Here is a 15,272-nt window from a genome sequence, read left to right as displayed (position 1 = left end):
ACCCTGGCACCCATACAGTCAGGCAAGCCATTCTCCACGTCTCTGTGGTCCCACCAAGATCATGGCCCTGCAGCTGCACACACATCTGCAACTCCTGGAGCTCATCTCCTGTACTGCTTTTGTGCAGGCACTTCAGAGAGGAAGCTCAGAGTGCCCACTCTAAAGAAAAGTGGCTGCCCCTCCATGCTGCCTCAGAGGCACTTCCTTGCTTACATACAGACATTTGAGGCAACCATACCTAGCCCCTGTTTTGTTGATTAAGTGTTCCCTTTGTCCACACCACCCTTTGCTTGTCAGCCACAGGCCTGCCAGTAACCCTCCCTCCTCTCTTGTTTCGTACTTGAAACCCTTCTCACTAACTCCTGCTCACAAAGATGCCTTTGCCCTGTGAGATGGATCCCATTTCTCCTAATGCATCCTGCCTGCATGCATTCCTGTATGATCTGGTGTAGGGGATCCTGCTTTGCAGGGACTGGATCATCTTTCAAGGTCCCTTCCAGCCCCTGACAGTCTGTGAATCTGTAATGACTATGACTGTGACCAGTTCTCTGCCCCCAAGTTCAAGAGGGAGTCCAAGAGAGTTCAAGAGAGTGTCCAAGGGAGGCTGTGGCTATGAGGATGGCAAAGGGACTGGACCATCTGTCTAATGAGGAAAGGCTGAGAGACCTGGGGCTGTTTACTTTGGAAAAGAGAAGACTGAAAGGAGATCTTACTGATGTTCACAAATACCTGAAGGGTAGATGTCAAGAGGAAGGTGCCAGTCTCTTTTCAATGGTGTGCTGTGATAGGACAAGGGGCAATGGACACACACACTGGAGCACAGGGAGTTCCACCTCAAGATGAGGAAAAACTTCATCACTGTAGGGTGATGGAGCGCTGGAGCAGGCTGCCCAGAGAGGGTGTGGAGCCTCCTTCTCTGAAGGCTTTCAAGACCTCTCTGGATGCTTTCCTGTGTGACCTGCCCTAGGTGATCCTGCTTGGGCAGGGGCGTTGGACTCAGTGATCTCCAAAGGTCCCTTCCAACCCCTACCATTCACTGAGCTGGATGAAGGGATGAAGCCAACCCTCAGGAGGTTTGCTGACAATACCCACCTGGACACGGTCCTGTGCACTTTACTCTAGGTGACCCTGCTCTAGCAGGGAGGGCTGCATTAGATCATCTCCAGAGGTCACTTCCAACCCCTACAGTTCTGCAATTCCATGATATGAACCCAAGCTGAATCAGAGTATTTGCAATGAAGCCATCTGCTAGAGGGCAGCATGCCAGAAGGCAGGCAGACACTTTGCTGCATTCCTGCTCCATTACCTTGATGCAGCTGTTGGCTGGGGGCTGCAGCTGTGGAGCTTTTGGTGACTCACAGACAATGCACGTGGGTGTATTCGTTGGCACAAGGTGCTTGCACTCCAGACACGGCGCCATCTGAAGAGAAAATCACATGGCAGCACATTAAGGATCATAATGAGGTCATTGAGGTTACCATGAGACATTTGATATTCTCCTGGTTAGTACCATCGTAGTATCATAGAGTGAACCAGGCTGGAAGAGACCTCCAAGCTCAGCCAGTCCAACCTAGCACCCAGCCCTAGCCAGTCAACCAGACCATGGCACTAAGTGCCTCAGCCAGGCTTTACTTGAACACCTCCAGGGATGGTGACTCCACCACCTCCCTGGGCAGCCCATTCCAATGCCAATCACTCTCTCTGCCAACAACTTCCTCCTCACATCCAGCCTATACTTACCCCAGCACAACTTGAGACTGTGTCCCCTTGTTCTGTTGCTGGTTGCCTGGGAGAAGAGGCCACCCCCCACCTGGCTACAATGCCCCTTCAGGTAGTTGTAGACAGCAATGAGGTCACCTCTGAGCCTCCTCTTCTCCAGGCTACACACCCCCAGCTCCCTCAGCCTCTCCTCATAGGGTTTGTGTCCCAGGCCCTTCACCAGCTTTGTTGCCCTTCTCTGGACATGTTCCAGCACCTCAACATCTCTCTTGAATTGAGGGGCCCAGAACTGGACACAGCACTCAAGGTATGGCCTGACCAGTGTTAAGTACAAGGGCAGAATAACCTCCCTCATCCTACTGGCCACACTGCTCCTGATGCAATCTCCATCTGCAGGGCTGTCACTGGAAACATAGCAACTGACAGCAAGAAATGCTGATGTTGATCTTCAAAGATCAAAAGCTGTTGAGCCAATGTGAAGCCAATTGGAAAGAGAAGGCTTTACTGAATATTCAAACATGCCAGAAAGGTGCTAAGTTAATTTTTGGTAGACAAAATCCTCCTAATTATGAACCTGATCTAAAGGGGTGGAATAAGATGCACATGAAGGTCCTGAAGACGTGGTGCTTGTTGTTGCAGGAAGAGGGGAAAGCTGAATTTGGCAATGTTTCTTGACACAGGGTGTTGGAAGAAACTTCTTCACTGAAAAGGTTCCCAGGGAGGTGGTTGAGTCCTCATCCCTGGAAGTGTCTTGATGACACAGAGATGTGGTGCTGAGGGATGTGGTTTGTAGCACCACACCTGGTAGAGTTAGAGAATGGATGGACCTGATGATCTTAAAGGTCTTCTACCTGAAACAATTTTATGACTCTATGATAAGAGAAAAAATCCAGAGCAGAACTTCCAAAATGGAAGCATGATTTAACCATGGGTTTGCCAGCACTCAGTGCACAGTTAGCTACAGAAGCTGGGTTCTCCAAAGGTGAGCTGGGCCCCCCAGTTTAGGAGGGACATTGAGATGCTTGAGCGTGTCCAGAGAAGGGCAACGAGGCTGGGGAGAGGCCTTGAGCACAGCCCTACGAGGAGAGGCTGAGGGAGCTGGGATTGGTTAGCCTGGAGAAGAGGAGGCTCAGGGGAGACCTTATTGCTGTCTACAACTACCTGAGGGGTGGTTGTGGCCAGGAGAAGGTTGCTCTCTTCTCTCAGGTGGCCAGCACCAGAACAAGAGGACACAGCCTCAAGCTGTGCCAGGGGAGATTTAGGCTGGAGGTGAGGAGAAAGTTCTTCCCTGAGAGAGTCATTGGACACTGGAATGGGCTGCCCGGGGAGGTGGTGGAGTCGCCGTCCCTGGAGCTGTTCAAGGCAGGACTGGACGTGGCACTTGGTGCCATGGTCTGGCCTTGAGCTCTGTGGTAAAGGGTTGGACTTGATGATCTGTGAGGTCTCTTCCAACCTTGGTGATACTGTGTGATACTGTGATACTGTGTGTCTTGCTACCTGTGCTCCCTCAGGGGATGGGAAGCGATGGACTGGCACGGCTGGGACAGGAGATCCACACTCCTGGCAGAAGTGAGCCAGGGGGTCAGACAGGCGAGGTGCCGAACAGCGTGGACACCTGAAAAGAGGAGCAAACTGGGTGAGCTTGTTTTGCCTTTGCTCTGCTGCACAGTAGCAATCTGGGGCTTGTGGTGACAGGACTTAGGCCACTGAGTTCTCACTTGGGGTTTCCAAGCTGTGCTGGCACACCAGGCTGTGTCCTAGCATCCAGGAGCTCCCTCCAACACTCTGAACTCTCACCAGCTTTGCCGGGTAGAAAGCTCTCTGGCCGCCGTGGAGCTTCATTCTTCCTTCCTCACCAGGTGTGTCTCCTGACACACAAGCTGTGTCAGGCCTTACTGCTGCAGCAGGGGAACCCACAGCTGCAACAGGGGAACCCAGAGCTGCAGCAGGGGAACCCACAGCTGCAACAGGGGAACCCACTGCTGGAGAGCACATCCATCTTTCAGTACTGATAATCATTTGGTGAAACTACTCTAGGGAGCAGGTTTCACCCACAGCAGTAAGGGCTGTACTCTAATTTGAAATGGCAGCTTGTCCTCTCATAGAATCACAGAATCAACCAGGGTGGAAGAGACCTCCATGATCATCCAGGCCAACCTAGCACCCAGCCCTACTCAGGCAACCAGACCATGGCACTAAGTGCCTCAGCCAGGCTTTGCTTCAACACCTCCAGGCACGGTGACTCCACCACCTCCCTGTGCAGCCTATTCCAATGCCAATCACTCTCTCTGCCAACAACTTCCTCCTAACATCCAGCCTAGACCTGCCCTGGCACAGCTTGAGACTGTGTCCCCTTGTTGTGTTGCTGGTTACCTGGGAGAAGAGACCAACCCCACCTGGCTACAGCCTCCCTTCAGGTAGTTGTAGACAGCAACAAGCTCTGCCCTGAGCCTCCTCTTCTCCAGGCTGCACACCCCCAGCTCCCTCAGCCTCTCCTCATAGGGTTTGTGTTCCAGGCCCCTCACCAGCTTTGTTGCCCTTCTCTGGACACCTTCCAGCACCTCAACATCTCTCTTGAATTGAGGAGCCCAGAACTGGACACAGCACTCAAGGTGTGGCCTGAGCAGTGCTGAGCACAGGGGCAGAAGAACCTCCCTTGTCCTGCTGGCCACACTGCTCCTGATGCAGGCCAGGATGCCATTGGCTCTCTTGGCCACCTGGGCACACTGCTGGCTCATCTTCAGCTACTATCCACCAACACCCCCAGGTCCCTTTCCTCCTAGCTGCTTTCCAGCCACTCTGTCCCCAGCCTGTAGTGCCGCTTGGGGTTGTTGTGGCCAAAGTGCAGAACCCTGCACTTGGCCTTGTTCAATCTCATCCCATTGGCCTCTGCCCACCCATCCAGCCTGGCCAGGTCTCTCTGCAGGGCTCTCCTACCTTCCAACAGCTCCACACCTGCTCCTAGCTTGGTGTCATCTGCAAACTTACTGATGCTGGACTCAATGCCCTCGTCCAGATCATCAATAAAGATATTGAACAGGACTGGGCCCAGCACTGATCCTTGGGGCACACCACTAGTGCCAGCTGCTAGCTGGATGTGGCACCATTCACCACCACTCTCTGGGCTCTGCCGTTTTACAGCTATTAGGAATTATTAAGAACACCAAAAGAGAAGACAGATGAAAACTTTGTATGGTGAAGTGGAAGTCAAACTATACAGAGGAGAATTTTCAAAGCCCTACCTAATCATCATCTCCAGTTACAAACCAGGGTGTCTTTGCTGTTGTCACTTTTGCAGAGCCCCACAGCATCATCAACTCAGTTACCAAAGGCCACTCTTCAGGTATTTCCCAAGGAGAAGTATGTTCAAAGGAGAAGTCACTTACCTGAGGAAATCTGTTTCCCTCTGGATCCTTGACAGCTGTGTGCTTGCTAAACTTCTCCGAGCAGTCAGGGCAGGAGGACTGGCAACCTGCAATAAAGGCAACTCTTTAGCCTGGAGTGAGCATTTGCAAAGTGCATGGAAGAGTGGCAGCTCTTCTGCAACCAGAGTGGTTAAAGCGCTGGGCCAGGCTGCTCAAGGACCTTCCTCATCCCTGGAAACATTCCAGGTCAGGTTGGACAGGTCCCTGAGCAACTTGATCTAGTTGAAGATGTTCCTGCTTGCTGTAGCAGGGTTGGACTAGACAAGCCTTAAAGAGTTGCAGGCTGCACTGCTGCTATCTCTGCTTGCTGCGGGACCGCGGTAACCAAGCCCACAGACCAGGTGGCCAGCACCAGAACAAGAGGACACAGCCTCAGGCTGTGCCAGGGGAAATTTAGGCTCAAGGTGAGGAGAAAGTTCTTCACTGAGAGAGTCATTGGGCACTGGAATGGGCTGCCCGGGGAGGTGGTGGAGTCGCCGTCCCTGGAGCTGTTCAAGGCAGGACTGGACGTGGCACTTGGTGCCATGGTCTGGCCTTGAGCTCTGTGGTAAAGGGTTGGGCTTGATGATCTGTGAGGTCTCTTCCAGCCTTGGTGATACTGTGATGCTGTGATAACACCACCATGGCCATGAAACCATGTCCCAGAGGGCCACTCCCAAATGTTTCTTGAACACCTCCAGGGACAGTGACATTAGCTGCATTAAGAATCCAGGCTTCTTCCAGGAAAACTAAACCAGTGTCTCACTGTTTACTTTCAGTTAATGAATGTTAAGTTTGAAATAATGATTATTAAGTTCTAACTATCAGCTTGAGCCAGTAGCATGCCCTGGTGACCAGAAAGGCTAAGGGTGTCCTGGGGTACTTTAAAAGTGATGCCAGCACAAGGTTCTCTTCCCTCTTCACTCTGCCCTGGTGAGGCCACTCCTAGAGTAATTGTGTCCAGTTCTGGGCTCCCCAGTTCAGGAGAGACAGGAAACTACTGAAGAGAGTCCAATGGAAGGCCATGAGCATACAAGGAGGATTGGAGCATCTGCCTTACAAGGGGAGGCTGAGAGATCTGGAGCTGTTTAGCCTGGAGAAGACTGAATGGTGGTCTCATCACTATCTAAAGGGTGGAGGCCAAGAGGATGGGGCTGGGCTCTTTTCAGTGGTGTCCAGCAAAAGGACATGGGGCAATGGGTACAAAGCAGAACACAGGAGGTTTCACTTAAACCTAAGGAAAAACTTTTTCCCTTCAAGGGTGCTGGTACCCTGGAGCAGGCTGCCCAGAGAGATTATGGAGTCTTCTTCTCTGGAGGCTTTCAGAACCTGCCTGGCTGTGATCCTGAGCCTTTTGGATGACCCTTCTCTAGCAGGGGGGTTGGACTAGATGATCTCTGGTAGTCCCTTCCAACCCCTACCCTTCTGTGATACGCTTGCCAACACATAGCCATAAGTGTTTGCTAACTGCAGATCCAGTAACCTAATGGGAGAGAATGGGTAGGAAGGCAGGCATCCTTCATTTGCCTTCTCTGCTTTTGTCCTGACTGATAGCCCTGTGCTGCTTTGGGTATTCCTGTTCCAGTGTGTGGATGTCCATTGGTACTGTCTAACACAGCCCCAAAGCATTCATTTCTGAGAGATTACATCAGAATGATCACAAAGTTCTGGGGTGTTTTTGGAGCTCAGTTCTGATGACAGCCTTTTACAGCTGCCTTCAACACCCCTTTGCTTACCTGTAGTGACTCTGTTGGTAGTGCTGAGAGGGATTCATCTCTGTGCTCTGTTGCATCCAAATGACTGGCAAGGAGCTTTGGTCCATGCAGGGACTTGTGAGTCATCTTTCTTTCCGTTTCCAAGGCTAAAATCACAATCCTCTTGTGTTATACTGTCATTCACTTCATACAGTTAACATACATCTCCATTACATCCTCTTGGCTTAAATTCCAATAGCTCAGCATATGCAAAAACATTTATTTGACAACCAGATTTTGGATTCAAACACACTGCATGGAATTACAGGGAATGGAACTAGAAAAACCTCTCATCCCTACTTATTTGTCTTTACCTTTGAATTCCTTCCTGCAAGCAAACCCCCAGCACCTAAAAGTAAATTAATTTGCAACCACTAAGGTAATTCCCTGCTCTTGAGTCAGTGCCATTGCTGTTAGCAGGGAATACCAGGCTTTATCTGCAGAGAGAACCTGGGTTAAGCTTCATTTCTGCTTTGTGTATTTACAGTGGAGCTGCACTGCAAGCAAACACCAGTCAAGAACTCTGTAGAATCATCATAGAATCAACCAGGTTGGAAGAGACCTCCAAGCTCAGCCAGTCCAACCTAGCACCCAGCCCTAGCCAGTCAACCAGACCATGGCACTAAGTGCCTCATCCAGGCTTTGCTTGAAGACCTCCAGGGATGGTGCCTCCACCACCTCCCTGGGCAGCCCATTCCAATGCCAATCACTCTCTCTGCCAACAACTTCCTCCTAACATCCAGCCTAGACCTCCCCTGGCACAACTTGAGGCTGTGTCCCAGCATGTTCTGGCACAAAGGGAAACACAGCCTGGGCATTTTTGTGCTGCTGAAGACATGAATGACATTTCAGTAGGTGTTTAAGAGCTAATGTGAAATGTGGGGAAGGTAATTTTTATCCTCTCTTAGCAGTGTTAAGGAACTGAGATTGGAATTCCCAGAGGATGCTCTGCCTTCTGAGATGGTTTCCAAATTCTCCATACGTTACCAGTGCTATAAAAGGAAAACTTGACACCATTCTTAGCTCAGACAGAAGGCTAATTCAGTTTTCTGAGCTAGTAGTATACCTTGGACATCTTGGGGTGCTTCACTCCAGGCAGGCTTGATTTGCAAATTCACTCGGTTCTTCTTTGGTTTTGCAGTCAACATTCCACCTTCCCTCTCCTAAAAAGAAATTCCACTTTAATTCCCAGCACAGCTTTTGGGCTTGCTCTAATTCTCTGTTGCTGTATCTGTTTCTTATGGTTTTGAAAGAACAAGGTTCCCATGCAAGCACTTGAAAAGCTTCCATCAGAAACATATTCTTTCAATGCTGGACTTGAATTCAGAGATTCATAGAGCGGTTTGATTTGGAAAGGACCTTAAAGATCATCTAGTTCCACACCTTCTGCTAGACCAGGTTGCTCAAGGCCCAGCAGAGCAGCTCTTCTTGTGGGTTCCTTTACCACCTGGAGGAGGAAGCTGCCATGAGTGCATTCCAGGAACCTCTTAGATTGCTGATGCCCTGCTGTGTTGTCCTGCCAACAGACATCAGGGTGGCTGAACACTCCCATGACAGTGGCTTCCGAGTGCAAAGCTGCTCCTCTCTGTTTATAGAGGGCCTCATCCACTCGGTCTTCTTGCTCAGGTGGCCTGTAGCAGACCCCCACTATGATACCATTTTGCCTTGCCTTCCCTTTAATTCCCACCCATAAGCTCTCTGTCACCTCCTCTTCTATCCCCAGGTGGAACTCCACGGACTCTAGTTAGGTTTTGCTGCAGAGCACCTCCTCCCTCTCTCCCCTGCCTGTCTGCCCTAAAGGGCTCACACCATTCTAATGCCACACTCCAGTCACAGGAGCCGTCCCACCCTGTCTCAGCAGTGCCAATGACATCAGAGGCCTGCAGGCATGCCCACATGGGCTCTGGCCACAGCCTATTGCAAAAGACCAGTGAAAACCAAGAAAAAACAGAATGAGTTCCCCAGAAGTTTTCATACTATAAAAGGACCCAGGCAGACAGAGCACATAAAAACATGCAGAGCCTAAGCAGTCAAAGCCCCATCTTTAAGTAACATCTGCAATGCTTTATGTTCCCCTCGGGGGCTATGATCACTGAAACTTACCTGCATGGTGACATCTTGTAGCACACTCTTGTCACTCTCTTGAACAGAGCAAAGGATGCCTGGTTGCTTGTCCTCGACCAGAAACACCTTTGTTACAACTGTGCTCCTCCTGCGGTCCCTGCAAAGCAATGCTCACAAAGCTATAAGCAGGGCACAAAGCCATCAACAGCAGAAAGAAGCCCCTGGTGACCGTGGCTCATCTGCTAGAGCATCGCTTCCAAGCCTGCAAGTCTTTGTGACAAGTGGGAAGTATAAATCCTGGGAAATACTCTCAGGAAATCCAGGGTTTCTTTTTTGTTTTAAGGAAGAGGCTTAGGAGGTTTTGCAGTTTGCTGTCTTTGTTTTGGGTTGGGTTTTTTTGGATCACAGAAAAATCACAGAGTCACAGAATGGTTTGGGTTGGGTGAGACCTTAATCATCATCTAGTTCCAGGTTCCCCTGCCACAGGCACTAGACCTGTTGGTCTCTTCCAACCCTGATGATACTGTGATACTGTGATACCAGGCTGCTCAAGGCCTCATCCAACCTGGCCCTGAACACCTCCAGGAAGGGGACATGCACAGCCTCCTGGGCAGTCTGTTCCAGTGTCTCACCACCCTTGTACTGAAGAACTTATTCCTAAGATCCAAGCTAAACCTCCTCTCTCTCAGCTCAAAACCATTTCTCCTTCTCACACTGCTAAACACACTTAGGAAAAGTCCCTCTCCAGCCCTCCTGTAGGATCCCCAAAGGTATTGGAAGGCAGCTATGAAGTCCCCCTGGAGTCTTCTCTTCTCCAGGCTGAACAGCTCCAGAGGGAGAAGGGGAAGGAGGAGAGAGTCTTGTGGAAAATCCTGTTCATCAGCACCACATCTGTGTCTTTCCAACACCCCCAAGGATGGAGATTCAACCACCTCCCCAAGGAGCTTGTCCCAGGTTTTGAGAACCCTTTCAGTCAAGAAGTTTCCTGTAATCTCCAAACTAGGCCTCCCCTCCTGCAACTGCAAGCCCTTTTTTCTCATCCTATCACTTGATCCTAAGGACAAAAGACCAGCACCCACCTGGCTCTAACTTCCTTTCAGGGAGCTGTAGACAGCAATGAGGTCTACCCTCAGCCTCCTTTTCTCCAGACTAAACAACCCCAGTTCCCTCAGCTGCTCCTCACCAGACCTGTCCTCCAGACCCTTCACACCAGCTTCATTGCTCTTCTCCAGACCCACTCTAGCACCTCAATGTCTTTCTTGTAATGAGTGCCCCCAAACTGAACCCAGGACTTGAGGCATGTTCTCACCAGTGCTGAGCACAGGGAGACAATCCCTTCCCTGATCCTGCTGGCCACACTATTGCTGATGCAGGCCAGGATGCTGTTGGCTTTCTTGGCCATGTTCAGCTGACCATAGACCAATAGCCCTACACCTTTCTTGGCTCAGCATCTCTCCAGCTGCTCTTCCCCAAGCCTGGAGCATTCATGGAGGTGTTGTGATGGGAAACATGACTGAAATAACCCAGGACACTTACTTTGTAACTGCCAGTGCCTTGACCATTATTTTCCCAACTGGTAATATGATAGGACCTTGATACTTAAAAGTGTTATGCTCTCCATAGCCAGGTTTCCTGATGAGTTCTGGCTTACTTCCATCTAAAGTGTAATAAATAGAGACCTCAGGTGTATCTGAAAGACACAGAGAAAGCAATTAGCCAAACTGCATTCAATATGTGAAAGACAACCTATATGCCTCCAAGTAGTCATAGAATCATTGAATTGTCAGGCCTGGAAGGGACCTCAAGGATCACCTAGTTCCACCCCCCCTGCAATGGGCAGGCACACCTCACTAGATCAGATTGCTCAGAGCCCCATCCAGTCTGGCCTTAAGGATCTCCAAGGATGGGGCTTCCACCACCTCCCTGGGCAACCTGTTCCAGGGTCTCACCCCCCTCAAGGTGAAGAATTCCTTCCTAACATCTGATCTGAATCTAGCTGCTTCTAGTAGATTTTTATTTCCTCCACTTAAAGCAGCTCCAGTAGTGATTGAATGTTTGGCACCAAGCAGTGCCTCCTGTGAAAAGTTATTTCTTTGAGGAACACAGCTTCAGGCCAAGCAATAGTTCCTTTCCTCAGGTAGCTGTGAAGTGGCTTTGCTGAGAACGTGGCAGCAGCCAGTTGCTCCTGATGACAGCAAAGGTCTTTTCCTCTTCCACGCTGAAAAGTGACGTGCCAAAAACTGAGGGAAAACTTTGGGGTGAGCTACATTCAAGCACAGCCCAAAGCAAACTGCAACAGCTTCAAGAGCTTGGTCACAGAAGCGATTAAGGCTGCTGGCAATATATGAAGCAAGTCCTGTGTCTGAAAGCAGGAAAGTGAGGGCAGGTACATTCAGTGTTTCAAACCATGGCTGACTGTGTAAGTTCCTCCATCAAATGGACACTGCTAAAGCCTGTAATTAGATGGAAACAGAAGTACAGGGGCAGAAAGTTTCAGGAGAACAGGTAAGAGAAGGGTTCACATAGAGCCAGAGCTCTGATTCCTACCTGACTTCATTGCTATGAAGGTATTGGTGTCTATGTCACATTTAGCCTGCCCTGGGAGAGGGATGCGAAGTGGTATGACCTGGGGGACGGAGACGGAGCCAGCTGTCATTTCACTCAGCAGAGACCTCTGGACAACAAAAAGGCAATAATAATCCTCAGCAGAAGAATGCACTGAGCAATGTGGGCTTCCCATCAGAGAGCTTCCCTTCATTTAGTTACAGACTCGTGGGATTCTCTCATCTGTAAAAGACCTTCGAGGTTGCCGAGCCCAACCGCTCTCTACCTCTACCAGGGCTGGTGCCAAACCATGTCCCTCAGCACATCTCTATGTCATGGAGACACCTCTCGGGATGGGGATCCAAACCACCTCCCTGGCTCCTGTTCCACTGATTGAGAACTGTTTCAGTGAAGAAGGGAGTTGTAGAGAGCAATGAGCAATGACATCTCCGCTCAGCCCCTTCTTCTCCAGGCTAAGCAACCCCTCAGCTGCTTCTCACCAGGCCTGTTCTCCAGACCCATCTCCAGCTTTGTCATCTTCTCTGGACATGTTCCAGGGCCTCAATGGCCTTCTTGGAGTGAGGGCCCCAAAACTCAATCTGAGACTCAAGGTGTGGCCATAACAGTGCTGAGAACCCTTCCCTGGTCCACACAATTCCTGATCCAGGCCAGCACGCGGTGGCTTTCTCGGCCACCTGGGCTTACACTGGCTCACTCCTGCTCAGCCAGCTCTCAGCCAGCACACCCATGTCTTTCTCTTAAACACGTGAACACTCCATTCTTTAAGCTGTCCTATCTCTTTGCATGAGTTTTGCATTGGAAAGGAGAGCCTGATGACCATCACACCTCCACCTTATTCTCCTGTTTCAGAACTGTGAGCAAAGCCTGAGATGTGCTCCATCACTTTCAGCCTGCTTCAGCCTTCCCTGCTCTATTCTCATTGCAGTGGATTCAAACGAAACAGATTTAACAGCAGCAGCAACAGATGACAGAAGTCAGTGGCAGTGAAGTGCTTTCCACCCTCATCACGGCAGACGTGGAAGCAGCCTCTTGCTTCACTGCGGCCACAAGATGTCCTGAAAAGGACTAAAGCAGGACAGCTCTTGTGGAAGCTTATCCCAGCTCCCTTATGTGCTCAGAACTACCTCCAAAGCAGGAGCCAAGCACAATTTATCATCATTTACACAGCCATTATCATCTCACACAGCTCGAGAGTGAAAAACTGCCTTTGGACACGGCAGCATTCTACCATACAGCACACACTACAGATCTTGAGGGTTGACACTCAGGGCCAGGAGACATGTCTGCACTAGAAGGAGCTAGTTTCATAACCAAGCCTTCCATTCTCCAGCACCGACTCTGGCACAGCTCATCAAAGCAGGCAGTAGTGATTCACAGGGGGAGGTGTTGGTTACACCCTGCTCTCACTGGGGCCACGCTCAGGTAGCACTGAATGGTAGAGGTTGGTGTTGTGGGGGGCCTGTACGCCCGAACAGAGGCTTCTTTATGCCTCTACATGCCTGGACATGCTTTTGTGCCAGGACCCCTGGTAGTAAACAGGTTGTGTAACAAACATACCCAACTTGTGCATCCCTGGGGTCCGCCCATGTGATCCCCACATTTGGGAGAGTCCAGGCAAAGAGCTTCTGCCTATTATGGCAAGGTTTGGCTGACTGCCAACCTGATTGGTCACTCTGGTGGCCAAAGGGGCACATTAATCTCGCTCCACAGTCTATAAAGAGGGGTGCACAAGAGCCCCACGTGTTCAGACCAGCTCTCTGACCCTGCCTGCAGCGGAGCTCAGCTCTCTGACCCACCTGCAAGGATCAGCTAAGTTCTGACCTGCACCTGAAGCACTCAGCCTCTCATACCCACATGCTCAGAAGCCAAAGCACTGCTCTGATGCTTTCTGAGGCACAGACCTCTTACTTTGTGCCTTGAGCACAGCCCTACGAGGAGAGGCTGAGGGAGCTGGGATTGGTTAGCCTGGAGAAGAGGAGGCTCAGAGGTGACCTTATTGCTGTCTACAACTACCTGAGGGGTGGTTGTGGCCAGGAGGAGGTTGCTCTCTTCTCTCAGGTGGCCAGCACCAGAACAAGAGGACACAGCCTCAGGCTGCGCCAGGGAAAATTTAGGCTGGAGGTGAGGAGAAAGTTCTTCCCTGAGAGAGTCATTGGACACTGGAATGGGCTGCCCGGGGAGGTGGTGGAGTCGCCGTCCCTGGAGCTGTTCAAGGCAGGACTGGACGTGGCACTTGGTGCCATGGTCTGGCCTTGAGCTCTGTGGTAAAGGGTTGGACTTGATGATCTGTGAGGTCTCTTCCAAGCCTGATGACACTGTGATAATTCACAGCTAACCTGTCTGCATACTTTAGAAGCAGAGCTCATTCAAGCCTGCACCCATTTATATATATAGGGAGCTGATAGCCTCCTAAGCCTAAAGACCTGCTGTGCATATCTGCAAGCTGTATTACTGTTAGGACCTGATCCTGATCTTGATTTATCTACGGAGCTCAGTCTCCCAGCAGCCTGGCACACTGCATGCCCGCTGCTTCTTGCCTGGTAAGAGAACCAGGAGAGCAGACCTTCTGGATTGTCTGCCCACACACACAGCCTGCTAGCTGTGAAAGACCGTGCCAAGAGCCAGCATGGACATTCTCCTCCTGTTCCTGGGATCCTGGCAGCTGATAGTGCAGAAGAAGCAGCAGCATCGAGGCAGAGACTGTCCCTCGCCAGGAGAACAAAGGTTAGAGAAAGAACCTGTTTACCCCAGAGCCTGGGAAGATTTACTATTTCCCTCTCAAGCTGGGAAGATTCCAGCCTCACAGAGTCCACAGGCAGAGCCCCTGGAAGTCCAGACACAGGGCACAGGCTGTGACACAGCCCCAGGAGGGTGATTAATAATTAATAGCAACACTTCTATGTAAGCTTTGATTCCTCTGTAATATAAGTTACCTCTGCCTTAGAGCAGACAGAGTTTTAGCCCCTGCTGGGCTAACAGCAATAAGCTCCCAAGCAGCATTAAGCCAGAAGGGAAGTCTCTCTCTGTGAATAGTTTGAAATAGTTACTGACCAAATCCCTGTATATATTATATTATATTTCTAAATTGTTTTCACAGCCTTGCACTAGAACTAAATATTGATACGCAGTGGTTGGGGGTGGCAAGAATTCATAAATATTAATGTTAATAAACTAGATTTTTATATAAAATTAATACCACCTCAAATTAATTCCTCACCTCCGCCAAACAGTATCACAGTATCACAGTGTCACAGCATCACAGTCTCACAGTATCATCAGGGTTGGAAGAGACCTCACAGATCATCAAGTCCAACCCTTTACCACAGAGCTCAAGGCCAGACCATGGCACCAAGTGCCACGTCCAGTCCTGCCTTGAACAGCTCCAGGGACGGCGACTCCACCACCTCCCCGGGCAGCCCATTCCAGTGTCCAATGACTCTCTCAGGGAAGAACTTTCTCCTCACCTCCAGCCTAAACTTCCCCTGGCACAGCCTGAGGCTGTGTCCTCTTGTTCTGGTGCTGGCCACCTGAGAGAAGAGAGCAACCTCCTCCTGGCCACAACCTCCCCTCAGGTAGACAGCAATAAGGTCTGCCCTGAGCCTCCTCTTCTCCAGGCTAACCAATCCCAGCTCCCTCAGCCTCTCCTCATAGGGCTGTGCTCAAGGCCTCTCCCCAGCCTCGTCGCCCTTCTCTGGACACGCTCAAGCATCTCAATGTCCCTCCTAAACTGGGGGGCCCAGAACTGAACACAGGACTCAAGGTGTGG

General features: G+C 50.6%; 1 protein-coding gene across 6 annotated transcripts in view; it reads right to left on the bottom strand.

Annotated features, from left to right (window-relative positions):
* Positions 1–11,791, bottom strand: part of DZANK1 (double zinc ribbon and ankyrin repeat domains 1) — a 32,038-nt gene extending 20,247 nt beyond the window's left edge. For 5 of the 6 annotated variants that reach the window (XM_064164621.1, XM_064164620.1, XM_064164623.1 and 2 more), the window contains exons 1-8: positions 11,489–11,791; positions 10,478–10,631; positions 8,981–9,098; positions 7,944–8,040; positions 6,860–6,984; positions 5,106–5,191; positions 3,217–3,334; positions 1,307–1,420 (exon numbers count right to left, since the gene is read on the bottom strand). In XM_064164621.1, the coding sequence (XP_064020691.1) occupies positions 1,307–1,420; positions 3,217–3,334; positions 5,106–5,191; positions 6,860–6,984; positions 7,944–8,040; positions 8,981–9,098; positions 10,478–10,631; positions 11,489–11,699 (1,023 nt within the window). In that variant the 5' untranslated portion in view covers positions 11,700–11,791. The remainder of the gene's footprint in view (positions 1–1,306; positions 1,421–3,216; positions 3,335–5,105; positions 5,192–6,859; positions 6,985–7,943; positions 8,041–8,980; positions 9,099–10,477; positions 10,632–11,488) is intronic. The other variant, XM_064164624.1, reaches the window with a different exon arrangement.
* Between the last annotated feature and the right edge of the window lie 3,481 nt (positions 11,792–15,272).

The sequence above is a fragment of the Pogoniulus pusillus genome, chromosome 25 (assembly GCF_015220805.1).
Source record: "Pogoniulus pusillus isolate bPogPus1 chromosome 25, bPogPus1.pri, whole genome shotgun sequence".
Classification (NCBI taxonomy): domain Eukaryota; kingdom Metazoa; phylum Chordata; class Aves; order Piciformes; family Lybiidae; genus Pogoniulus; species Pogoniulus pusillus.
This window is presented reverse-complemented; position numbering and strand designations above follow the sequence as displayed.